This window comes from Clytia hemisphaerica, unplaced genomic scaffold, assembly GCF_902728285.1.
Source record: "Clytia hemisphaerica strain Z4C2 unplaced genomic scaffold, Clytia hemisphaerica genome assembly, whole genome shotgun sequence".
NCBI classification, from domain to species: domain Eukaryota; kingdom Metazoa; phylum Cnidaria; class Hydrozoa; order Leptothecata; family Clytiidae; genus Clytia; species Clytia hemisphaerica.
The window spans coordinates 2399872-2427417 of NW_027103674.1; the positions used below are offsets into that span (position 1 = coordinate 2399872).

A 27546-nucleotide genomic window follows, 5' to 3' on the forward strand; every position below is an offset into this window, starting at 1 on the left:
GGTACCCCACAACCTAGCCTGTTACTGCCGCTGTGCGTCAGTTTATTTGTAAATATCAAGAGAATACTTTTATCTAATTAATTCATTTATTGTACATAGTTAATTGTCTTTTATCGCTTCAATGTTCTGTAACTAATTTTTGTTTTGTTATTCTATTCCTTTGAGGATTTTAATGTGTTTTGTAATTATTGTAGAATCTGCTAGATATGTATAAAAAGCAGATATTTGTTAGTAGAATTGTGTGAGAAATGCTCAGAGAGCATACGTGGGTGAAATCACAGATTTTCACCTATTGGAAAATACAGAAGATATATTCTCTAATGGAGTCGATTTCTACGTTTCACCCTGTTTTGTGTTTCATCACTTTGACAAAGGTCTTTTGGGCAGTGGCCGACCTTTACAGTGAAAATCTATTCATCGAAATGTATGCTGATTTGTTTCGCTGAGCATTGTAAGACCTTTTACAGAACATGAATCTTTATGAACAATAAATGGAATTTGATGTCAAAGAAAAGTTGTGTAAACCGACGAGTTATTTCTATATTTGAGCATTCACAAAGGAAGTTGGACAGCCTTATTGTTTGGCGATGTATCATTGGTTGTTGAATCATTTGGATTGCTTGTGTGCTCGTCAAATAAATCAAACTGTTTCAGTACCAGAGAAGGCTCGAGTTGGGTCTTCGCAACTTTTGGGAAAAGCTGTGTGTTGCTTTGGGGTTGCGCTAAATTAATGTTGTTGCATGATGTTGCAGGAACTAGAGTGTTGTTCGCTGAACACAGATGCATTTAATTTGTCTCTGGTTATGATTAGACGATTTCAAAAAGATTGTTGAACTTTATTTGCTGGTCAAATGTTGTAATATATTTTGTTTTTGTCAAGAGCTTTGGTTCTTGACGGTCGGGAGTGTTACTGCCGCTGTGCGTCAGTTTATTTGTAAATATCAAGAGAATACTTTTATCTAATTAATTCATTTATTGTACATAGTTAATTGTCTTTTATCGCTTCAATGTTCTGTAACTAATTTTTGTTTTGTTATTCTATTCCTTTGAGGATTTTAATGTGTTTTGTAATTATTGTAGAATCTGCTAGATATGTATAAAAAGCAGATATTTGTTAGTAGAATTGTGTGAGAAATGCTCAGAGAGCATACGTGGGTGAAATCACAGATTTTCACCTATTGGAAAATACAGAAGATATATTCTCTAATGGAGTCGATTTCTACGTTTCACCCTGTTTTGTGTTTCATCACTTTGACAAAGGTCTTTTGGGCAGTGGCCGACCTTTACATAGCCCAATTGGCTACCCCAATTGGCTACCCTGCTTTTTAGACCAACCCCTTTGGGTACCACCGTGGACGACCCCTGGAGGTCCCGACTGGGGTTCCGGGGAGTTCGATCGGTGCCCACTGGTCAGGGGGGATGTGAGGGTACACGCCTGCACCGGTGGGGGTGCTTCAAAGTTCCTTAAAGCGTCGTCAAAAACCGGCAAAAATTGGAAAATTGGCGAAAATTTGTCAAAATTGGGAAAAATGACCTCATTTGGGTACCACCGTGGACGGCCCCTTGGGGTCCTGGCCGGGGTTCCGGGGAGTTTGATCGGTGCCCACTGGTCAGGGGGAATGTGAGGGTACACGCCTGCACCAGCGGGGGTGCTTCAAGGTTCCTCAAAGTGTCGTCATGCAAAGGCCGGTAAAAAGTGCGATCGAATTACGCGCAAGTGGAGCGGCCTTCAGTTGCTCGGGTTTTCTCAAATTTTTGTTCGATTAAACTTGACAAAGTTCGATTAAGTTCGATTAGTTCGATTAAGTTTGATTAATGTAATCGAACTAATCGAACTGTCGAGGTCTCTTTAAAAGAAGTTCGATTAAGTTTGATTTCAGTAATCGAACTTAATCGAACTTTGTATTTTGAGAAATTTGCGAGTATTCGATTAAAGTTCGACAACCGAACTTAGTCGAACATTAATCGGCCAACAAAGTTCGATTAAGTTCGACAAAGTTCGATTAAAAATACCATTCGATTGGTTTGATTAATTACGTCTGGTACAATCATTGATCATGGTCGAAATCTATTGAGATTTAACTTAAGCTAATTTCTGCGTTTTTCGAAATTTGGAATTAGGGCGAGAAAGTCGATTTTGGGCCATCTCTCAAATTTAATCAGATATTACAATTTGACTGGGGTTTATAGACCTCCAGGCTATATTATGATGAGCACAAGTGTTACGCGTAAGCCAAATCGCATATTACGAACAACCTCTAAATTGCGCCGAGTACAGGAGAAAAAAAATCGAAATTCAAAATGGCAGCCAAGCCCATGCTGATAACTATCAGAAATCTTCGTTTTTCAATCAGCTATTGCAGATCAATAAATCAATGAAATAATTTGAAATAAAAAGTAAACAAACCTTGAACCTTTCTCATGAATCCAAATAAATAAACAGCCGGGACAACCCACGGCATGGCCCGAACATGTTCGGGCCTCTTGATTAATACTTTTAAAAAATGGCCCGCGCAGGCCCGCGCAGTTTCGAACCATGCTCGGGCCAGATTGAAAACTTGCTACAATCGCGCGTGTAATTTCAGGACCCAATAGAGGGGGGTCACCAGTGCACGAACGGCCTTAAGTGCACAAACGAGCGTCTTTGAGCTTGAAGAAACAACCAAAAACAAACTTCTATACAACTTCCTTTGTGCAGCAGAATCCTCAAACTATCCCTAGCAATCTGTCCAAAAATTAAAATAAAAGGAGCACTAGAACAACACCAAACCGATTCTGAACGAAGCCAAGTAAAACCTGACCGCGAGAGGAAATGTTTTTTATAAGGAAATTTGCGCAAGAAAAGTTCTGAAAATGACTTACTTTCCTCTTTTAAAAACCTGTTATCTTCCATCACACAAAATTTCATTGAAACATGTTAGCTCATTAATTCAAAATCAATAGAAACATATCACCAGTAGTTGATATAAAAAAGGTTCCATTCCGCGAACGATCCGAACACCATATTCACAATGAAGACATTGCAACTTCAAAACATTCGAAAGCGCTGGCGATCTCAATTAAAAAAGAAGACACTACATTGCCGCGCTTTTTGATGAGTTCTAAAACTTGAAAAAGAAAACAAAAAAATGGACAATAAAAAAATATTCACAAAAATAAACAGGTTAGTAAAACGCTAAAGTTCTTATAAAAAAGACGCTTTTTTGGTGAAAAAGCGCGTGGTTTTGAAAAGTTCAAATACCTCTGTATCATCTCAGAGAGTTAAGGTATTACCTGCGAGCGGAACTCTAATTTTTTCTTTCAAAAGATCGTTCGTGCACTGGTTCCTCGTTCGTGGACTGGGTCCGAATAGCGCTCGCTTTAACAACACTTATTATTCCAAGAAGAAGCCTTCAAATAAAGTGATAACAAACTGAAAGAAGGACTTCAACCTTGTCTACAAGATAGTCAAAAAGGTTTTATGTAAAAACTAAAAGTAGGTGAAAAAAGTGAAAAATAAGTTTGGCGTTCGTGCACTGGGGATTATTTTTCTGCTGATTCAGCATCTCATCGTTGAAAAAATTGCCATTTTCGGGAATAATTTCCGAAAAGAGCAATAATTGCAGTTTTTATCTTTAACACCCGACTGATAAAAGTATTCATCTAAAGTGAAGATTACATTTCAAAATAAAACGATTTCCAAACCAACCTAAAGTCAGTGTCTACCAACTAAAAATTTCTCTGCGGGGTCACTGGCAAGGAGTTACGACTTCAGACTTTAGATTCCAATCCTTGTATAGGCTGCAACTACACTGCCAAATGATCTGTATTACAAAGACATCCAAATGAGTCCATAAGTTAAGAAAATGAGATTATCATCTAGCATGGGGGTTTTGTTTTTAAAAACAAACTTCAAAATAAAATTGTTAATGAACTTATTACTTAAAATATCACTTACATTTTTATTTACTTACATTATTTTACATAATTTATTTATGATAGGTATAACACCCCTTTCTTAAATAAATGGCCTCTTAAAGTCTTTTATGTTTGCCGCAAGAAGGGAGAAAGATTTAATTTGACCCCCGGTTTTTTCTCTCTTTTTCTAGCCATTTTCCGCGTGTTAGTGGTAGACACAACTTTAATCCAGGGAAATGAAGCGTTTTCATTGGTCTGAAATCACGGATGGTCACGTGGCCAGAATTTTTATCCAGGGAAATGCTGTGGCCGCAATGTTTTGCTTTAGTGAGATTGACCATTTTGTTGTTTAGATTTGAGCGGGCGAAATTTCTGTACAAACCAAAATATGGCTTCGTTGGAATACCGGTTGAAACACTTGTGTGAGCCTTATATATTGAACCATTTTTGAGCTTTTGGAAGTCTTAAGTCTCATTAAAGTCAGTTAAAACTCTACCCTTCCAAACTACTTTAAGCACTTATATACAAATCGATTGTGATTTCAAAACTTCCCGGTGGATTTCCCTTTTTTCTCAAATATTACGACAATGAAATACCGTGTGAAATCGGGTAGTAAACTTGCATCAATGGGGAGGCTAACATGCATAGCCCTCAAATGAATAACCTGGCTAGTCATTCAGTTAGGAACATTTGGCGAGTTCCTGTTTCTGGCCGCAATCAAAAAAATCATAACGTCACTCAATAAAAAATGGCATTCGTGTGTCTTTCCGCACTTTTTTTAGCCTAGGCGATGTAGCAAACATAGTGAGTATAAGCACACTGTGCTTTTAATTGGCTGACAATTTCTTTTGTGTCGGAAAATTTTTTTCAAACTTTCAGCGATGATTGATCAAACTGTTACAATGAAAATTATCCAGCGCATTTTTTATCTTCTTACCTTCTTCATCTTTAATGAAGCACTCAAAGTTTACTGAAAGTAAGCACATAAGATATTCTTATAATTAATGATATTCATTTAAACGCGCTGCGGTGGAGTGCATGACGTAACTCGCGCGGCAACTAACTCGCCTTCAGTTGGAAGATCATATTAGGCGTTTTGGCGTTACCGCCCTCGACGCAGCGAGCGCCTTTGTCTTTCCGCAACTCTTTCCACCATTTTAGATGGCCTTAACAATAGATCCAAAAGGGCGCCATAATCTTGGAAGATAATTTGTTTTGGTCTCCGGCTTTGGGAAGTAGCAATGTTTTTGGTTGTTTTCGATGGAAAATGGTAAGAAACTTAAGTTTAAACTTAAGTGTCATTTAGTTTTTGCTGGCTTATAGAATGGCAGGATCCTGGATGGTTTCTCTAACTGTCATTAACATACAAAGTTAAATCAAGAGAAAAATGGTAGAGTAGAGCTGCAAGCGGAGCAGCGTAGATTTGTTTTGAAATTTTGCTGCTTTGATTGGTCAGTCATTTGATGGACTTTGATGGCTTTTCCCTTGGCCTTGATGGCTATGCAAGTTTCCCTTCACTGATGCAAGTTACCCAATTTCACGGTATTGAATTTGAATTAGCGATAGCTAGCTCTCCCTGCACCCAGTATATCCATGAATTTACAAATTTGACGACTTTAAGTGAGCGTCAAGTGTCAAGGGCATTTCTCAGTTGAAGTGTTTTTTTTAGTTTCTTATGCTCTTTGCTCGCATTGTATTGAATTGTTTTCAGATCTGCCAACTAACTTGAGATGTCCATTTTTGCGTGAGATAAAAATTTCCAAGTAGCTAGTTATAAAATCCGAAAATTGGAAAATCAGGGAAACATTTTCACCAAAATTCGGGAAATAGGTGAATATTTAAAAAAAAATAATCAAAAATGCGTGAGTTGCGTGAGAAATCAAGTTTTTCTAAAATTGCGCGAGAATGGTTAAACACGTGGAATTTGCCAAACTCGAAATTAATTTGGCAAGTTTCATTAGTTTTCCTGTGGTATATATATGAAGACTCCCGAGATTAGATTGGCAAACATGAAGAAATATATAGAAGAAATACTAAAAATTCACCTCCTGGAAATTATTGTTTTATTTTGTTCAATCGCAAACGCTCATGAAAGCACCATAATATTTTATTATCCAATCACGACAATATCAATTGTTTTACTTTTTCAAAATCAAAAAATTGCTGTACGATTGTTTTAAAAGAAGTATCCAATCAATGAAGGTAAAGCGCTTTCATCCAATCAGAAAAGTATTCTTTGGTAAAAATAATGCTCGCATCAAAATTCCCACTTTCGTTTTGGTTTGCAGTCAGGTTACCAACTCTTTTCTAAACCTGCCAACCTAAAAATTTTTATTGCTGTTTCGACAAAGAGATTTTTTTCCTTTAAAAATACAAAATGTATAGACAAAAATTCCGTGAATGACCAATTAATAAAAAAAATTTCCGAACGACCGACCATCCAGGACCATCCTCCAAAATCTAAGGTCAAGTGACTGCAAACCAAGAATTCTTTCAGTCCAGCCTTATGTTATATTTTATGTAACATGATTTTAAAACAAGGGAGTATAATCTTTTTCTCGGTTAATTTGTCTATATGATAATGGTAAAATTAGTATATATATAAATTAAGATATAAAATTTAAATATATAATGAGCAAAATTTACATATTGTATTCAATTTCCAATATTTGCTTTCAATTTTATATTTCATATTTTCATTCAATAATTATTGCCAATAGTAATAGGGAGGCCAGTATTTCACAAACTCATTTGTTGCATTCTCAATCAATAAGCCATGCCAGCATATATAACTTTTAAAAATACATATATTTCCCCATTTCCGCACCAAGATTTTTGTCACTTGTCCGGAATCTTTCCGCTAAACATCTTCATATGACACTATTGTATTATGTACACTATTTGCAAATTTTGGATAATTACATAATTTGCTGCAAAGTGTGCTAGACTCTCCCACTCGATACAATCAATAACTCCAACCGATGACTAACAGTTTGCAGCTCACCGTCTGATTTTGAGCTCATTGTTTTGCCTTTCTTGAAAATGAAGAAGAAGAATTTGGCGGCATCAAAATTCATTTGTTTATTGTTATGGTCTCTGTTACAGATATAATTAGCCAATTATATCTGCAACAAAGTTTTTGAGAAAAAAAATTGCTGTATGGAACAAAAGAAAATGGTCAAATATCATAGAAATTTACTTATTATATACCTTCAATAGTGTAAATATGAATTGCAGCTTTCCTGGTACCTTTCTCAAAAATGAAGAAGAAGAAATCAGTGGCATCATGCATCAATATGGAGCGCATGACGTCACCCGCGCGGCAAATTACACATTGTAACTTGTTCATTATATTTAGGCGGGGCGGCTTAGCGGAGAACGCTCTCAGAGAACCCTCTCCAATCCTCCAATAGGCATCAGCCATTTTGAAGGAAAATGAAAAAAAAATAAAAAGGGCGTGCTAACAGTGAAAATTCATTTGTCATGGGTTCTGGTACAGAAATATTGGCTAATTTGTGTTGTTACTCAACTGTCAGTTTTAACAAAGCTAGATTTCTTACAATTGTATTTTTCCTTAATCATTCTAGACCTTTAGGGCTGACTTTCCAGCGCAGCAGATTATTTTCTTTTATTTTATATACTTCAACCAACCAGCATGTGTGTTTAAATTTATCAAATTAGAACTTTTTATGTCTGAGGGGGAGACGGGAATTTTTGGAGGCACATTGTGGAGAATGAAGACACTATGCTGCTATTATTTATATAATAAAAAAACGGCTCATTAATTTTTCATTTACCAATAACAGTGCTCAATGTTAATGATAACAAATTATTTTTCATTTAAGGGCATTTAGAAATAAAATTGAGTTGGAGCTATCAATGAAATAGATATGATAATCCCAGAAGGTGAGCTTTCATTTTGACACACTTTCTCAGAGATAGGAAATCAAAAGCTAGAAAGGATAATAAAAACATCTCTATATTTGAAAGAAAGAAACTTTCAAGTTTCACAATTTTTTCTAATTTTTTGCAAAGGTCTCAGTCAGTTGCAAGCCTTCAGTTTCACAAAAAAGAAGTGTTGTGGTTCTCATCAGGGTAGCGTCAAGTAGTGACAATACCTGAAAATACAGTAATTTTCATTTTTATTTCTATTCAGATGAAGAGCTTCGTAACATTATCGACAAGTTAGCTAACTTTGTTGCAAGGAATGGACCTCAGTTTGAACAGCTGACTAAGAGTAAACAACAAGATAATCCAAAATTCTCTTTTCTCTTTGGTGGTGATTATCATCAGTATTATAAATGGAAAGTTGGAGTTGAAGGTATGTTCCTCCTAAACTCTCCCTTGGTAATATCAAACTTTTATTATATTGTATGACTGTAATCTGAACCAACACAATAGCTCCTGGATCTTAAATCTTGATCTTGAATACAGGAGAAAAGTCTCTCTGTAACAATGCTCTGTGTTAGATGAGTCATACTTAATTTTGTGAAAATTTGTACGTTTTTCAATGCTACAATTCATTTCGAAACGATTGGAAATCTGTGAAAGTTATAACTTTTCTTTTGATTTTCTTAATTAAAGTGTAAGCTGGTGTAAGAATTAATACAGGAAGATGAGATTGAAAGTCAAACAAACTTCATTCCTTAGTTTTGTAGTTGGCTATCAAGCTGAGGTCAATGTACATGTATATACGTACTGGTACTAAATTTGTACAGATTCGTGCAGATTTGAATTGTATTTGACTATTGACTATTCAAGTATCCAAAAAAGAGCATATTATCTTTATCTTTGAAAACTATCATCGTTGATTTTTTCTAAATCATTAATTTTTAAATCTTTAGCCACCCAGGCAAATGCTCAAGCACGTAAAGAAACACAAAATCCAACAGTACTAGCACGTAAAGAAACACAGGTTTGAAATCATATACCAAAATTTGTATGAAAATCTTCCTTATTAAAGTATACTGTATTACTTCGAATAAATGCCTCAGCGTTTATTTAGTTTTTCTTGATTTTAGGAGGGGCAAAAATGACACTTTTCGAAAGAGTTTTTTCAATTTTTTTTCTCCTAATTTTTGAACATGTGAAGCAACTTTAAATGATAACTCAAAATTTAAGTTAGCTTATTCTTCTTTATGTTATGATGGTGTATAAGTTTAGATTTATAAATTTTTTAGTTTTCTCACAATCTCAAACCACTTTATTGCAATTAAGTATTTTAAAAAATCCTAGGTTCAAAGGGATCTGTTAATTATTCATTTCGAATGATCTGATCTGAAGTTTTAGTAGTAGCATATAATTTTTAATTTTTAGCCTGAAAAGACTGAGGAAATTCCAAAGCCTGAAGGATTCGATATCAAGCCGTTTAAAGAATTACTACAAAAACTGATCATCACATGTACTAAAGATAATATTCAGGTATGATACCTATTTCAAGATTAGTTTTTTTCGACGATATATTTTTTGTCGAATTTTTCAGATTTAACTTTATGCTTGAGTTGAAAATTTTATTTTCTATAATTAATACAGAGCTGTATAGGAAAAAATAATCAACTTTAATGCAAAGGGTTGCTTCAAAATTATCAAAATATTCAAGGAAAGGCTTATAATAGGAAATACTCCTTTGTTAGTTTTGCTTGAACCATCAACCTTCTGAATCCCATATGTTGATCGAGGGTGGTAACCTACATACTACAAACTGTAGCCCAAACTATCCTTGGATATTAAGGATATTTTTTTTAAATATTACATAGAATGGCAAGAATTGGATTGTCGAACATGCAAAAACAGACAATCAACTCAAGAAAGTCAGCCAATATTTTCTCAGAAGGTAATTTGCTGTTAGAAATTTGTTAGAATTGCTGTTAGAAATTTCTTATACAACAAGCTTCCTGTAAAGAGTTGATGTCTAGACTTCCATAGCTTTCCCAAAACAAATGCTTTTTAAACTTTCAAAAAAACTTTGCACGTAGATCTTTGAAACCCTTTTTCTTAAAATATCCAAGCATGTCATTTGATTTGCTGTCTTTCTTACTACACAAGGGTGGTAGAAAAAAATCTATCTTTCCAGCTGGAACTTTAGCTGTTTCTTACCTTTAATTCTACTATAATGGGCTGTAATGGGAATAATGTAAGAACCTTCCAATGAGCCTCTTAGAGATGCAAGCCATAATTTTTTGACTTGAAAAATAATTCACAAAAAGGGTTGGAATCTTTACTTAGCACCATAGAAAGATTAGGCTAGCCAAAAGTGTTGAAACTTGGTTCCAGAATTATTTTGATCATCCATCACCAATTAAATTTTCCTTTAGGATGCTTGAGGAGAATCTACCTTTCCAACAGAAACTACATATTGTGTACTTAACCAATGATTTGCTGCACCACAGTCGCAAAAAGGATTTGCCTCACATCCATGATGGTCTTGAACATTATGTTTTACCAATGATTGCAATGAGTTTTCATGATGCAACTGCTGAACAGCAAGCAAAGTTGGTGAAAGTACTAAACATATGGAATACACAATCTTTCTTCAAAGAGGAGACAAGAGAGGTTAGATAAAACTACCATTTTAGGGTGATATTTGAGCATTGAAACAGTATTTGCAAATTGAAAAGTTCAAATGGACATAGGGGACTGGCGTTTTTAAAGAGTGCCAAGAATAAGTGCAAACTTTTCGTACTTGTTATAGTGAAATCTAAAAAAAATTTTGTATATCTTGTATTCTGCTTGCCTTTTTCTTATCAAAACTCTTTCACAAAAAGAGAACTATGATAACTGCTTTGTTGTAGTATAAGAATCAATGTTAGTTCTTGACCCCCTTCTCTCAAAAAATAAAACCCATCGACCTCCTGAATCAAAAACAAGATCAAATAAACATTTAAATAGAAAAAAGTTCTCTCTTTTCTTTAGCTTCTCAAGAAACATGACGAACTGGTGGACATCCAAGCGGAAAGAGTTCGCCAGGAGAGAACCATAATGGATGAAGAGCAAAAACCCAAGGAACCTCCACCTCAGGAAAAAGGTATCTTAAAGGGAGATATTATGGCAAGAATTTAAATTGGTGGATTGCTGAAAAGGTTTTTAGAGGAAGTTTAATATTTAGGATGGTTTGGCAGGAAATTAATGAAAATACTTTGGTGTTAGTGAGAACTTAATTTGGAAAACTTTGGGTAAAGTTGTTTTTTATTTTTTTTGCCAAAAATACCTTGAAAATGCTGACATTAGCATAAAGTTTCGTTATTTCTACCAACTTTAAATTGACTTTCTAAGGGTCTCTTAAGCCAAAAAGTCTTTACCCCTTCAAAATCAATCCTTCAAAGAGCTTTGTCACTGTAGCAGGGACTGGTTTTGAAGTCCCAATGGACCGAACGTAACGAGAAAATAAAGTTAAACACACACACATACTACTTGTGGGTCGACCAGGACTGCCTCATACACTTTAAAGTTTAGTTCTCATACATTTGTCACCTGAAATCTTTAACTCTGTGACAGCTTTGACTTTGAGGAGTACCTCTCATTTAATTTTTAATTCCCATCGCACATGCATAATACACAGATTTTCTATTAGCAGATTCATGTAAAAATGTCACAAAAGAACGTCTAGTAAAGCTCTGATTGGCTGAGACATGCCAAGATTACCTCATACTCTAGGACATTTTGAAAAAAATCCTTATGTTTGCAATATTCAGCCAATCAGAGCTTTACTCAACGTTTTTTGGTGAATTTTTTACATGGATCTGCTAATAGAAAATCTGTGTATTAACACTGCACACAGACGACTATTGGTCCAAAGTTTTGAAGACTTTTGCGTCTAGCCAACCCGGCAGTCGTTACTAGAGTGCAACCAGTGAAAAGTCAATAACGCTGAATAATAGCCCCACAGCCACACCAAATGCTAATATTAATATATACTAGCCTATAACGATAAGAAGAATATGAACGTTAACAGATTCCCCTCTGTCTATGAGGTGATCAATAAAATATACTATCAAAACATTTCATCATGCCAGCCAAGCAAAGCACACCAATAAAACAAATATCAAAACCAAAGACCAATGGTCATTGTATAAAAAGTCCATTTTCAACATAACCAATATCAACTGGAACAAATATATCCATCAATAATCGATCGCGAACCAGAAACTTTCAATAAATCAAAATCATCATAACTATTTAAATACCATTCTCATCAATATAAACCAAAACATATCTCACCATGTAATCAACATATCAAATACCAATATCGAATAACATTAACAACATCCTCTCATGGAGGACGTAGCCTTCCAGAAACAAGAACTTGATTTAATTTACTGGAAGACGCTCCCCGTTTCGTAAGGGAGTCAGCTAATTGCTTCGAAGCTTCGATCCACTTGATGGACATTTTATTATCGTGTATCATTTCATAAATGACACCCATTTCAATGCGTAGCCTTTTCTCCGATACCATAGTTTTGTTGAGTGAACATTTTGTACCAGAGATTTGTTGTCGACAAATGACTTTATGGGGATTCGATTCTGTTGATCAGATTTACCGTAAATCAATTCTGTTAGAAGACATCCGATAACGAAAACACTTTCACAACCATCAGCAAGTGACAATGTGTTTCTGCAGCAAGGGTGCTTCTCACGACACGTTTAATCTTTGTAGACGACCAGGAAATGGGACAGCATTTATCTCCTTCGCCGAAGAGAAAAACAACTCGACCACCAGTACTGGAAGTTCCGTCAGGAAGATTGGCGAACGATGCATCATTGAATAACATTAGCTTAAGATTACTCAGTTCTCCAAGACGTGGGAACTTGATTTGTAACGCTTCAGATTTCAACTTTCTGATGACTTTATTCGCTTGAAGTAAATGATCTACTGTGGCTCGATTGGTTATCATACTCAGTTCAAGAACGTCATATGAAAGATCTGGTCGTGTCTGTGTTGCGACCCAATTCAATTGACCGATTGCTGTTCTCAAAAGTTTTTCCTCTTCGGATGTCACTTTATCGTTCTTTCGTAACTTTCTCGATGGCGTGATTGGAATCTCCTTCATTGACTTTACGTAGATCGATTGCGATAAAGTTGTTTCATTTTGGTTGGTCGAAACTTCCAATCCGATGTATTTGAAAATATCAGTTCCCTTAGAACCAACTTTGTAAATTTCACACACCTTCTTCACAACAGTCTTTAAGAAGGTCTGTGAACCAGCATACAAAAAGTCATCAACATGTAGGATAAACATTCCTGCAAGCTGGTTAGATGAATCACGCCACATGAACAGTGCTTTGTCGATGGTTGATTGTACGCATCCAAGTTTTAGTAGTGTTTCTCGAATCGTAAAATACCAATTACGGGATGCATCGTTGAGCCCATACACTACTTTTCGTAGCTTCCAAACTAGGTTCTCAGCTACTTTTGCTTCAGTGGGGGGTTTGACATAGATTTCACGATGGATGTCTTCTCCTTGTAAAAACGCTGACTTAATATCAATCATTTCGATAGGCCATTGCTTTGTAGAGGCAATAGCAAAACATGTGCGAAGAGAGTCCTTGGATATTGTGGGAGAGTCACTTGGTATATCTGATGTCTCTTCAAATCCTCTCACTACAAGTCGAGCTTTAACTGTAAGGTTAGGTTTGGGTTGTTTCTCAGTCACTACCCATCTTGTTGAAATCAAGGGTTGGTTTTCGAATTCAACCGGTTCATATACGTCAAATGACTTCCAATTAAGAAGCTCTTTTTCTTTAGCTTCTTTGACAAGTTCTCTTTCTTGGTCATTTGTGGGATGAAATATAGCATTGAAATTGACACTTTCACTGGTATTTTCCCATTCAATCGCTGAAAAGTCAAGACATGAATGTTCACCATTTTCTACATTTTCGACATTGAACCACGATGCAAACTTTCCTGTCGCTTTACCTCCTCTGCTGATGATACGGGCAGTTTCCCATTCAGAGTTATTTTGTTTAATACGCACAATGTCCTGTAGTCTAGGAAAAAGTTGTCTTTCTGATACAGCTGCAGGCATTGGTGGTGGTACTACATGTGTTTGATCTGAGGTGGGTGGTATAGGAGCATCATCTTCATACTGAATTGTCACTGGGCTGTCAATCGGTTCTGTAGATCCGGTATCGATGATTTCCGATTTGTCACATGCTGTTGGGACTGTAACTTTGGAGTTAATACGTTTGGTTGGATTACTGTTTGGATTTGGGTTGAATTCTTCTCCGACTTTGAGGATTCGACAACTGGGAACTCTTACATAAACACTTCCATGGCGGACAAAGATAGTTTTTCCGTCCTGACCAATAACTTTTCCAGGACCTTTCCATTTGTTGCTAGACTCTCGTTTGTAGTATACAGCATCACCGACTTCGAAAATTTCGCTATGGCTTCGTAACTGATGTCGCAATGCACGCCTGATTCGCTCTGATGATTCAGCTTGTATAAATGCACGTCTCCCTGAGTGTAGACTGTTAAGATGTTGATAGAAACGTTCAGATGTTGTTGTACCCTCTAAAGCTGGTGGCTTATCGACGATCACGGATGGAAGATTAGGATTTTGTCCAAACAAAAGCTGATAGGAACTGTAGCCAGAGTTCATTTGTAAACAGTTTTTTGCATGAATTGCCCATACTAGGGCAACATCGGGTTTCATTTTTGGGTTTTCTTCCAGGACCTTTTGCAAACATTCATCAACAACGGCATGGTTACGTTCACATAATCCATTTTGCCATGGACTTTCTGCTGCAGTGTTTCTGACTTCGATATTAAGGTTAGCACACATATCCTTATACTCTTCATTTGCAAATTCACCACCGTTATCTGCTAGAAATTTCACTGGACAACCGAATCCTGATCCGATCCACATAAGCATGACTTTATCTACAATGGTCGACGGCTTTTTATCGTTTATAAATCTGGACATGGTGAATCTTGTAGCTGCATCGATTAAATGAAGAATGTATTTACCGTCTTCCCACTTCTTGAGATCCATCACTACGACTTCATTGAAGGTGGTGGCTAATGGTAAACTGACAACTGGCCTTGCAGGAGTTTTCTTAAATTTACGACAAATTTGACAATCAGCTGAAATAGCATCAATCACTTTGGAGCAAACTGGCGACAGAACTCCTGCATCTCGTAATAAACCTTTTAAGCGTTTCGGGGACGGATGAGCAAACTGCTTATGAAGTTTTGTGACAACTGCGGAAATTTCCTTATCGCTTTCGACACCGGTAAAGCAACATTCTATGTCAATAGATGTGTCTCTCAAAGGGATGCAATAATGGCCTGCTGATGTACTTTGTAGGTTAACAACATTTCCGTAAATTTCAGCTTTATCGTTCACCAAATCAAGTTTCATTCCTGCTTTTTTCATTGCATTTTTACTTAAAAGCATCGGAATATCACTATCAATAATATCTGTTTCAATGGTGCATCTTTGTCCGGCAAGGTAGCAGGGCAACAATGCTTTACCTTTTGATTTGAGTCGTTCACCACCTCCAAACTTGTAAATAGTTTCACTATCTTTGTAAATAATCTCACTTTTTTCACTGTCACTTAGTGAGTCGATAAAACACTCTATCCAATCTTGTCCAGAAACTGTCGACGAGCATCCACTGTCGAGAACGGCAGCATTGGTAGATTCTGTTAACAACACTGTCATTTCATCATTATTTTGGCCCGTAAACAGAGCAAATTGTTCAGTCTCTATGTAGAATGAATGTTCAAGATTTTCATAAGCATGAGGGCAATCTTTCACGAAATGTAATGTTGAATCGCATGCCATACAGCGGAGTATGTTTCCATCACCATCCAATGGGTTCGTTTTGCGACTGGTGGATTGACCTCTTCCTCTGTTGAACGGTCTGTTTTGGTAGTTGGTGAAACGTCCTCTCCTCTGCCTCGTCCTCTGCCACGACCGCGATTTGGAAATTTCTGTTTGAAAGTGATGTTAGCTTCCTCCTGGTTCGATTCATGGATATCCAATTTGATGCTTTTAGATGGTTCGGTTGCGATGGGTTTTGCTTGTTGTCCAAAGAACTTTTTCAATGAGTTTTTCATTTGTTTATATAACGTGGGTGTGTTCATTATAATTAACTCCTGTCAGAACCATAAGACGATCATTATTTAGCAACCCTGAGTTCTCAAGTAGTTTAAATGCCAGGACACTTTCTGGCAACTCCATTTTGAATTTTTTTGTTTTTTTTATTGTAACGCTTCTCGAATTCAAGTATGTACGTATCCATTGTTTCGCCTTCAACTTTCTTATATCGATCGAAATTGACGTAATATTCGTACACTTCCGCCAACTCATCTTTTTTTAAACACTGTATCAAAGAACGCTATCAAAGTTTCTACGCCATCGTCTTTTTTTAGATCATCAAGATCAACTTCATTGAATACTTTGTCTCTTATTTGGGATTTGTCATCCTCTGGTAGAGACAACGCTACCGCTAATCCTTGCTTCTTCTTGGCAAGGTTTGTGACATAAGTCCAAGCACGCAATTCTTCCACATATCTCGTATAAGGTTTGTCATCTCCAAAGGCTGGGGGCTTTTGAAAACTTTCTGATGATGCCATTTTGAACCACTTTCTGCTACCATGAAAAGTCAATAACGCTGAATAATATAAAAGCCCCACAGCCACACCAAATGCTAATATTAATATATACTAGCCTATAACGATAAGAAGAATATGAACGTTAACAACCAGTCCTGGTTACCCATGATTCATTTCGACTGTAAAATGGCGAATTCACTGTAAAGGCAAAATAGACAGGAGGCAGATTTATGAAGAGATTGAAGCTCATCTGTATCGTAAGTTGGTCTTATATCGACATACCTCTTCTAATCCCGACACCCTTCTTTAGCGACAGGAATAATATGAAAGCTTGAATCACTGATTGAAAAAGGATTATTCCTCTCTGACCACTAAGCCAAGAAAGACACTTTCAACTTTTCTATCAATTTCAGCTGATAAAAAGGGTGTCGGAATTAGAGGAGGGATGTCGACATTAGACCAAGTTACGGTACTTTCATTATGAAATAATCTTTTTTATTTGTTTCTAATTCTTTTCCAGTTGATCCACCACCCAAACCAGACCAACAATATCAGGTACTCGAGCTTCCTTGTCCCATAAATGGATCATTAATCAACTTGTGGTATTGTTCGAAGTTTTTGAGGATTCAAATAGCTCCAAAATTCATTACGTCAAATATGTAACTGGGCTAGGCTGCTTCTTTTTTATCAACCCTGTTACTGTAATATGTCTGATAAAAGTTAACATCAGGTTAACATAAAAGATTCTCTCTGATGTAAAAAGAAAAATTTTGCATTACTTTTGCAAGATCAACAAACAGCTTCATCTATGTATGGATTGGCCTTAACACCTAAAATCACACTTTGTGTAACCCCTAGATTGATACGTTATTAACAACAATTACTACTCCTTTTTCCAGCAATTTCATCTAAATTTTCTTTACAGAATTACGATCAATGGAGCCGCCCACCACCGCAAGGTCCACCGCCCTACTACCCACCCCAAGATCAATTTCCACCCCAACAGTTTCAACAACCACCACCTGGTTTTCAACAAGGTGGATTTCCTCCACAAGGTATAGCTTCCCTGCACATTGTAAATCTTAAATAAAACACTAGATAGAGCGACCCTATCTTTTCCAAGCAACGGCATGGTGAAGCAAAATATTGCGCCATCTTTGACTTGCTGAAAGTAGAGCACAGTAGAAACCTTGCTTTTCAACGTTTAAATATTCGGATACTGCATGGATGAATTCAAAATTTCAAGGCTCGCGCAAGCAAAATTGTGAGGTCATTCTATTAAAGGTACCACATGATTTTGCTTCAGCAAGGAGAGCAAACTTTCATATATTCTAGTGTTTTATATTAGACTAGCCGTTCCGGCGTCGTCCGAGACGACTCTCCTGCAATTTTTCTCTCGCTTCGCTCGCTCTAATTTTGCCGTCAAACTCTCGATACTAGCGAGGTTATGTATTTGCACTTTTGAGGACGATAGAGCGACTGAAGCGATTTAGAATAACCCGCAGTTCTGACCCGCATAATCGAGGATGGTAAAAGAGCTGATTTACCGTCGTCCTCAGCTGGTCAGGATCTACTCAAATTAGAACATTACCGTCTCCGTCGCTGAAAAACACACATACATAAACTCGCCACTTTGAAAAACTTTGGTGCCAAGATAAAGGAGGGAAATTAAAAACGTGAGATTTATAGGGCAATGGCAACAACAAATACATTGCGAATAAAATAAAATAATGTAAATTTTTTTATCAAATTCATAAGTTGCGCTTTTTTTAGCCTTAGTCATAACTTTTTGAATTTTATATTTAGTTTTAGGTTTGTTCTTTTCTATAAAAAGATTTTGTTTTGTTTTGAAAAGAATTCGAATGTCATTAATTATCAGATAAGGTCGTCAATTACATTCGAAAATATGTAAAAAAAAAGAGAAAAAAAGGGTAGGAAAGTCAGGGCAGAAATTAAAATTGCTTAATGTAGATGGGTGTTTCATTTCAAAACAAAGGCCAAACGAAGTCTAAACCAGGCTCTATCAACGAAAACGTTGCGAAAACGAAAGTAACACACGTACAGACATACAGACAGACAAACAAACAAAGTGACATACAGACTATGGCTATTAATATATAAATAACTGTGATATCTAATTAACTAGAACGTTATTTCTCGACAGGCAAGTAGGACATCACTTCTACTATTATGGAAGTTAACCTCCGAGTTGCGTATGGGATCACCTCTACAGATACGAACGTTTGCTTTCATTATGGCGGAATTTTATGTAACTCAACAAAACATGAAAAATCTTCTATATCCTGTTGCATAATCTAAATTCTTTTAGGTCAACCGGGCTACCAAGAATTCGGTCAATTCCCGCCCACACAAACATTCGACTACAGTCATCAATCGATCGATCAAAACGCCGCCCCTCCCGCCACCCAACCTCCAGGTCAACCAATGACATTTGATTACGAGCATGGACGGGCGCCCCTTCCAGATGGTGCACCACCCCCTCCAGCAATGGCGGATCCAACGATACCTCAAGCACCTTATTTTGATCTGCCAGCGGGATTGATGGTACCACTAGTTAAGGTATGGCTACCTAATTCTTTTGTAGCGACAGAAATATCCCTGATCGGTCACTTATTCATTCCTTATAAAATTGACTTAAAATTTTTTTGTGGGAATGGGTATTTTTGAGTATAAAATTATTTCAAATTTCTATGAATTTAGATTTATTAATATATAATCTTTGATATAACAAATTTTTTACCTGTTACCTATAGTGGTTATTTTCCCAATACTTTTTTGTTAACTCTGTCTCTAATTCGAACCTCTGTAATTCAAACTAAAACATCGGTGATGATATAGACGATATTTCTGCCGGTCCTCGAAAGCCAAGTTCTTCAAATAAGTTTTTTTCTGTCTCTTAAAAGAATGGATTCAATCAAATATTTCTCTTAGGTATTTCATCATTTGATTATGGAGGTTTTTCATGGCTTGTTGAGTAAAGTAACTTCGTTCATTATGGAAGCAAACGTTCGAATCTGTAGAAGTGATCCCTTACGCAATTCGAACGTTTGCTTCCATAATGTCGGAGTTTACATAATATAACAAAACATGAAAACCTCTATTGTTTTTCTGCTCTCTCTTTCAGTTATGGGATTCTGAATACAAACCAATCGATCCCAAAGACATCCGATTACCTATACCTCAGCCACCAAGTGAAAGATTGTTAGCGGCACTGGAAGCGTTTTATTCGGCCCCGTCGCATGACCGCCCAAGAGACAAGTATTTCGAAAATTATTTTATTCAGTCATTTAGCTCACGGTTTTTTTTGATTTCTCTCTTAGTTAGGCGATCTGTTTTAACCGTAAATTGAAACACTCAGGAAAAAGTTACTCGAGAGTTAAAATTTCATGCTTGGGGAAATATGGACTGCCAGAGTAATTATTTCCTTGGACAAGAAAGACTCCCGTTAGGAAATATTAACTCTCCTTCTTTGTAGGTTTTTTACTTTTCAATTATTAAGATGTGAATATTTTCTCGGTAAATGACTACTCGTTGGAAGGAGTTAGAAAACAAGCCCATTTTTAACTGTTCTTTTTGCTTCACCCGAGCTGCCTTCTCAGAGTCTATAACTTAGGATGAAAGTTTCTAGTAACACAGGATAAAAAGTTCTTTTTTTATATTCTTCACTTTTCGTTTTCATTTTCTTAACAGTCAAGGATGGGAGAAAAATGGACTATTCGAATTCTATAAGGCCAAACTAAAATACATCAAAGACAAAGATAAGAATTTAGAAGTGTTTGACCGTTCGCCTTCCCCACCACCGAGTCCAGACGAAAGCAATTTAGATGACGATCACGAGGTCGAGCAATGGATTAAACCGGCTCCAGATGATCGTAGTAGGTCACGGAGTCGCAGCAGGAGCCGTAGCCCACGTGGTCGACGCAGTAGGAGCAGAAGTCCGTATAGAAAAAGGTAAGGTCTTTTTATCCGGATAATTATTCTTCATTTGAATTTTCCAGGAAAAGTGTCTGTAGGATTAACAATTTTCAGTTATATTTACCATTTTACTTTTGATAACATTCCGAGAAAATCTAGTCCAAGGCAAATTTTTGCTACCCCTCATATAAATATAATCCCCCACAATGCACGAGCTTTTTTTTGGAAGAGCCCATTGTTTATTTCACTGCCTTTGACCAGATAATGATTGCCTTCCCTCTTTATGATTAAAGGCTTCCAAACAACATGTTTTAAGTGATTGGATCTTAAATAGTTCTTAGGGCCTGAATGTTTTTTTGTCTCGAATGGTTTCAAAAAAGAAAAATCTATTTATTTATTTATTTCTACTTTCTCTAATTCGATCCTCGAAGGCTCAGAATTTCCTTCGAATTAGAGAAAGATTCCAATTTCATGATCTTTTTTTAAGAAGTAGTCTTTTGTAATGATATGTTCGTAGTGTACACGTGTCTTTGTTTGATAAAGGAAAAAATAAGGATTCCAATTACTTTAATGGGATTGCTTTCGCCGACGTTTTAGTTTGAATAATATAAGAATTCGAATTACAGAGGTTCGAATTGGAGAGGTTCGAATTGGAGAGACTTGGACTTGTGTTTCTATTTATATCTATCATTTATAGGTCTTACAGCCGAAGTCGATCAAGGAGTCATTCAGCCAGTCCTCGTCGCAGTGAACGCAGGTAACCCATAGATTTATAAAGCCCGAAGGGCTAGATGTCGCGCTTTAAGCTCTTTCATGCAAAAAAAGTGAATATCGGAAAGAATATTGTTGCTATTGTTTTCGAAAAACCGCGAAGCTTCTGATTGGTCAATCGCTGAAATTCTATTGTAATGTCACGTGACTTAGATAGGATTTCCTACCTAACTACGGCACACTTTTTAGCAAAAGCTTTACATCTAGCCCTTCGGGCTTTATAAATCTATGAGGTAACCCCGTCTGTGTAGATACAAGTCTAAGAGAATTGAATACATCAAACCGAAGGCTTATTACTTTTCTCAACCAAGAAAAAGTTGAATCTTAAGATTTTTGCCATATTTCGGATGATGGATTGAATCTAGCGCTTTCTTTGTTTTTGTGTTTTACGTTTTTCAAATTTTGGCGGTAAATGTTACTTCCCATACAACGTTTTTATGAAAACAAGTGGCGTAAAAATTTTACATAGGAGATTCGATTCTAGCCCTTGGAAAAAAATGAGTTTACCTTGAATAATAGAGGTTCGATATGTATGGAGATGGCCAAGTTCCCTTAATTCATCAAACAAATTTCTTTCGAAAATTTCTTTACAGGTCTCGGTCAAAAAGTCGCTCAGTATCAAGGTCACCGGTCAGAAGAAGTCCTATACGGAGGAGTCCGACACCACCGGAGAGTTTTGTGTAAGTAATCTCTTCATTGCAGTGGTTTTTGTTTCCTGAGATTTAGGTCCTGAGATGTAATCTCAATTTTGTGTTGTTTTTTTTATCTGCTGATTTTTTAAATTCTCTAAACAAACTCAAACTTGGAAATTTTTCTGTCATATTGGTGTGTGTGTTAATCGTTTAACCCTGATGAGAGACAACCCGGGTCTTAATACAACAAAGCCGGTCCCGAAACTTTATCCTACATTTTTGTCATTTTGATAGCCTTCATTTGTAGGACGTACATGATTAGACGAGTCGAGTTAAGAATAATATTAAATACCCTCATTGCATAATATACTGCTTGTAATTTGACTTCAATTCTCTTCGATTTCATGCTTACATTTTGTTCAAGTGCTTTTTATGATACAAGGATGATATCTTGTGAGAGTAGAAACTTTAGAGTAGAAAATAGAACGGACTTAGCAGATGCTGTAGATCTTGCTTATTAGAAGTTTCACCTTGCTTTTTAAAATAAACAGTTTTTTTCGTATGGGTTTGGACTCTTGAAGAAATTCTAGCCGCAATAACCCACACTCTTGATTTACTCGATTTTTTCTAGCGTGATTACGTGATTTGGATTTTTTTCTTCGTGACTGCGCGATCAGAGGTCAAAACGTGATCGTTATTTGAAATTTTTTTGAGCCGTGATACGTGATTTGGACTTTTTTCAAAGGGATGCGTGATTATCAATTTTTTTGCTTATTTGCGTGATTGTGATTGAAGACAAAAAATTGCGCGATTTCTTTCGTGATCAGAGTTACCGCTGCGGAGGAGCCTCAAGTAAGTATGTCGATATTTAATGCTGATGATCTTGCAGAATTTCAGTTCAAATGTTATCCATAACATAGCTATTATTCGTATTTTGCCTTTGCAGTGGCTTTGCAACCAAAACGTTGGATTCGAAGATCGAGGAGGACAATAAGGGCCATCAACTTCTAAAGAAAATGGGTAGGTAAATAAATATTATAAATATTTAATAATAATAATAAATAATAAATAATAAATATTTATAGTCAATTCTCTTTGCTTCAGGCGTGCTAAATACACGGGACAAGCTGGAGTTTATACAAGCTCTTATTTGATTTGGTTGGTCGTTAAGATGTAATAAAAGAATCTTATTACTTTTTCTAAAGAACGCGTCATCTCTATCACTTCAAATGACCAATTAGTGAAGTATCTTGTAAAAACTCCAGCTCATCCCAAATACATCTATCAACCCGTGCTAAATACACCTATCACCCTATATTGCATAAGCTCACTGATCTTTAACTACTTGAATGGAACGGGCTTCCAAAATAAAACGAAGCGTATCCAGTTTAAAAGAGCTGACTAGTCCGCCATCTTGTTTTCAATTCTGGTCGTCAAAAGTGCGATTCGAATGTTTTGAAATTCGAACGTTTTGAAATTCGAACGTTCAAAAATCTAAGGTAAAGCGACCGTAGTGCAGTGGTAGAGCATCCGGCTACGGTGTGCAAGGTTGTAGGTTCAACCCCCAGCCGGGTCATACCAAAGATTCCCAAAATGGTACTTGATACACCCCTGTCTATGTGCCCCAGTGGGTTTTAAAAACCCAGTAGGGCGTGTTGTGACAAATTTAAAAGTCACATTCATTTTCTAAAAATTGAGTGGGGTGATCAATCTTTTCTTGATTTTCACTGGGGTGAGGGGAAGTTTTAGTCAATTTTTTGTGTGAAGTAATAGTAGTTAGTCATCATCATCATCATCATGGTCCGACCGCAGTCGAGACCACGGCATTCACCATTTCCCTCCAGACATCTCTGTCCCGCATTGCTGTATTCAGGTCTTCCTTACATAATCCAGTATCTCGGGAGATAACGTCTAGAAAGGATAGTTTTTTACCTATACGGATGGTTGTCGGGGGCTTCCATAGATATCTGTGAGAAATGTAACAGGATGGCGCGCGTCGCACTTTCTTGTTATATACTCTTGTCTGTGAAAGGATCAACTGAAACACGTAAAATATAATCGACAACAATGATAATCAAAAATGGGGCAAGAGTATCACCCTGAAGTATTCCTGCCAGAATTTCAAAAGGGGAGGTCTCGTCTTCGGTAGTAAGTATTTTCGAATATGAGTTGGTGTAAAGAAATTTGATGTCGGATAGTATTTTGGGGGAATACCATAGAGTTCCAGGATTTCAAACATTTATTTTCTGTCCACAGAGTCAAATGTCTTTGAGAAATATCTACAAAAACAAGGAAATGCCTAAGTTACAGAGCTCTATTTCTTTGATAAGGCGACGAAGGCAGAAGGTTCGACTAATGGTAGAACGTACCCTGAGTACCAGAGGTTGAGTTATCAAAGAATACTAGCCGTATGCGACTAACACGCACGCTGCGTGTCCCAATCTAGCAAATCACTATACCTTATCGGGGAAAAGAATGTCGGAGTTTTATTTAGTTGGGGTTTTTTTCGTCGGGGAAAAATTTCGTCACCTAGAGAATTTCACTTTCCCCCGACCAAAATTTCAAATTCGTCACTTTTCCCCGACCAAATTTACAAATTTAGTCACTTCCACCCGACTAAATTGTCCAAATGAAATGGTTTCCTTCACTACCTCGAAAATAGATCTTGTGATTCGACGTTTAAAGCACTAATTTCGGTTAATAAAGACGTAAAATATTTGGATTTGAATTTTGGTTAGGGGGAAAAAATCGAGTAAAAGTTTTGGACGGGGATAAAAAAATCGGGTAAAAGTTTTGGTCGGGTGATGAAATGTCGCAGATAAATTTCGTCACCTCCTCAAAATTGTAAACAGAAAGTTTTAAAAAGCATCTGCAGAATGAAAAATTATATTTTGGAAGAAGGTTGATTTTATCCGATCCAGCTCCCAGGCACCTGTATAGAACATATCATCTTAGCGTCTCAAAGTTAGTCCAGTGGTAGGAAATCTGCATACGGTGCAAAAGAATGATGGTTCAACGCCATGAAGAGGAGGCTTTGTACAGCTTTGTTAGATTTTTGAAAACTTTTTACAAAACGTTGTAAATTGTACAAAACGTATGCGCAGCGTCGCACGCTGCATCCCCCAGAAATCTCCAAGTGTAACTGAAATGAGTTTCTTTCAAAAGAAATCTTCTACATGATTCCCAAATGTATAACAGTAATTACTAAACTATTAATTATAGAAATGTCACTTTAATTGAATCGAAATAATAGACAGACTTTATGTTTTGATTCACTGACTCTTTTTGAAAAGCATTGATGACATTTTTTAGTTGTGTTTTCAACAACGGGAATAAAAATATCAACTCTGAACTTAATCCAAGATCTTGGATGGTCGTCATGGTTACTTTTCTCTGCGTTGATTGCGCGCTGAATAAAATCTCGATTGGTCGGCACAAATCAATATATGATTTTGGTCTGTGCTTTTCACGGTAGGTAGAACCATTGAGTTTAAAGCCCGAAGGGCTAGAGTTCAATCTCTAACCTTTCTCAGGCAAGAAAAAGTGAAGCCTTAAAAATGCGCGGCATTTGTTTACGATTGATATTTTTTTCGAAATTTAGCGGTAAATTTTAGTTTCAATCTGTCATTTGTGTAAAAACCAGGCGAACCGCTCAAGGCCGCGCAACTTTAGTAGGATTTGTTGGCTTCAAATCCTACCAAGGAGATTGACTTCTAGCCCTTCGGGCTTATACTTCATTGGGTAGAACGACCTTCTTTCCTGAGTATTTCTCAGAAGTAAGCGGGTCTGAAATTTGAACACGTAGGAGAGTGAAATTATCAGGAAGTTTTTGTTTCTTACCAAGGAGATTTTGGGAATGGGTTTTCCAGTTTTCCAAGCGTTTTTTGAGAAAGCCACCCTTAATTTGTACAGAGGAGATTGAATTATTACCGGATAAGTCCTTGACAGTTTTCCATGTAAGATTGTTGCTTGTTTGCATGCTGATTGGAAAGATCATCGATTTTACCAGAGATGAAAGCTGCCTCGGCGCTCAGATGAGCATCACCCAGAGTCTTTTTGGACCTACCCCGGTGGGGTGTAGGTCCTATAAATTAACCTCTGTTCGTCCGTTCGTTCGTCCGTTCGTTACTAGCTTTTCTCGGGATTGGCTCATTAGTTTTTCCTAATTTTTGGCACAAAGATGCAAAATGGTAATGCCCAAAATGTGACGGAGCCCGATTTTCGAAAAAAATTCATTTCGTTTCCGGCCGAAAATGCCGGAAATATGCCGGAAAAACCGGTTTTTTGGCATTTTCTCGAGATTTCATCATTAGTTTTTCCTGATTTTTTGCACAAAGATGCGTATTAGCAATGCCTAAAACATGGATTAGTCTGATTTTGAGAAAAATTCTATTCCGGCTGAAAATGCTGGAAATATCCCGGAAATCGCCGTTTTGTTTGCAGATTTTCATTGGACTTTTCCTTATATTTCGTTGTTTTTTCACACAAAAACATATTTGTAGCAATGCCCCCCACCATCAAGCATGGTTTAATTGTCAATAAAGTGATTTTTGAAGCCGAACTTTCTAAAAATCAAACGGAACAAGCCTATTTTTTCCGCCGGAAAAACGGTATTTCTTGAATTCTCGAGCTGGTACTTTATATTTTTTCATGAAATTTTTGCACACTGATGCAAAATGGCAATACCTAAAATATGACAGAGCCTGATTTTCAATTAACGTAACTTTTTCCGGCCGAAAATGCCGGAAATATGCCGGAAAAAACCGGTTTTTTTGGCATTTTCTCGAGATTTCATCATTAGTTTTTTCTGATTTTTTTTGCACAAAGATGCGTATTAACAAGTCTAAAACATGGCCTAGTCTGATTTTTGAGAAAAATTCTATTCCGCTGAAAAATGCCGGAAATATCCCGGAAATCGCCGGTTTTTGCAGATTTTCATATCGGACTTTTTCCTTATTTTCGTTGTTTTTTCACACAAAAACATTATTGATAGCAATGCCCACCATCAAGCATGGTTTAATTGTCAATAAAAGTGATTTTTTGAAGCCGGAACTTTTCTAAAAATCGCCGGAACAGCCTATTTTCGCCCGAAAAACGGTATTTCTTGAATTTCTCGAGCTGTACTTTATATTTTTTCATGAAATTTTGCACACTGATGCAAAATGACAATACCTAAAATGTGACGGAGCCAGATTTTCGAAAAATATTTTTTCCCGGCCGAAAATGCCAGAAATATGCCGGAAAACCGTTTTTTTTTACATTTTCTCGAATTTTCATCTTTAGCTTTTTCTGATTTTTGCAGAAAGATGCGTATTTGCAATGCTCAAAACATGGCCGAGTTCGATTTTTGAGAAAAAATTTTTGGACCTACCTGGAGGTCCTATAAATTAACCTCTGTCCGTTCGTCCGTCCGTCCGTTCGTCCGTCCGTCTGTTACCAGCTTTTCTCAGGATTGGCTCATTAGTTTTTTCTGATTTTTGGCACAATGATGCAAAATGGCAATGCCCAAAATGTGACGGAGCCCGATTTTCGAAAAAAAATCATTTCCGGCCAAAAATGCCGGAAATATGCCGGAAAAACCGGTTTTGTTTTTGGCATTTTCTCAAGATTTCATCATTAGATTTTTTTCTGATTTTTTGCACAAAGATGCGTATTAGCAATGCCCAAAACTTGGCCGAGTCCAATTTTTGAGAAAAAATCTTTTCCGGTCGAAAATGCCGGAAATATGCCGGAAATCGCCGTTTTTGCAGA

At 36.7% G+C, this 27546-nt stretch overlaps 1 protein-coding gene across 1 annotated transcript in view; it reads left to right on the plus strand.

Moving 5' to 3' along the window:
- Window positions 1-27546, plus strand: part of LOC136803502 (calcium homeostasis endoplasmic reticulum protein-like) — a 35022-nt gene that overhangs the window by 1703 nt on the left and 5773 nt on the right. Inside the window, exons 2-16 of the mRNA XM_067060238.1 lie at window positions 7740-7803; window positions 8054-8218; window positions 8742-8812; window positions 9214-9318; window positions 9654-9730; window positions 10212-10449; window positions 10810-10921; window positions 16977-17011; window positions 17382-17511; window positions 18786-19036; window positions 19602-19735; window positions 20168-20428; window positions 21090-21149; window positions 21757-21843; window positions 22742-22815. Of these exons, the coding sequence (XP_066916339.1) occupies window positions 7788-7803; window positions 8054-8218; window positions 8742-8812; window positions 9214-9318; window positions 9654-9730; window positions 10212-10449; window positions 10810-10921; window positions 16977-17011; window positions 17382-17511; window positions 18786-19036; window positions 19602-19735; window positions 20168-20428; window positions 21090-21149; window positions 21757-21843; window positions 22742-22815 (1816 nt within the window). The 5' untranslated portion in view covers window positions 7740-7787. The remainder of the gene's footprint in view (window positions 1-7739; window positions 7804-8053; window positions 8219-8741; window positions 8813-9213; window positions 9319-9653; window positions 9731-10211; window positions 10450-10809; window positions 10922-16976; window positions 17012-17381; window positions 17512-18785; window positions 19037-19601; window positions 19736-20167; window positions 20429-21089; window positions 21150-21756; window positions 21844-22741; window positions 22816-27546) is intronic.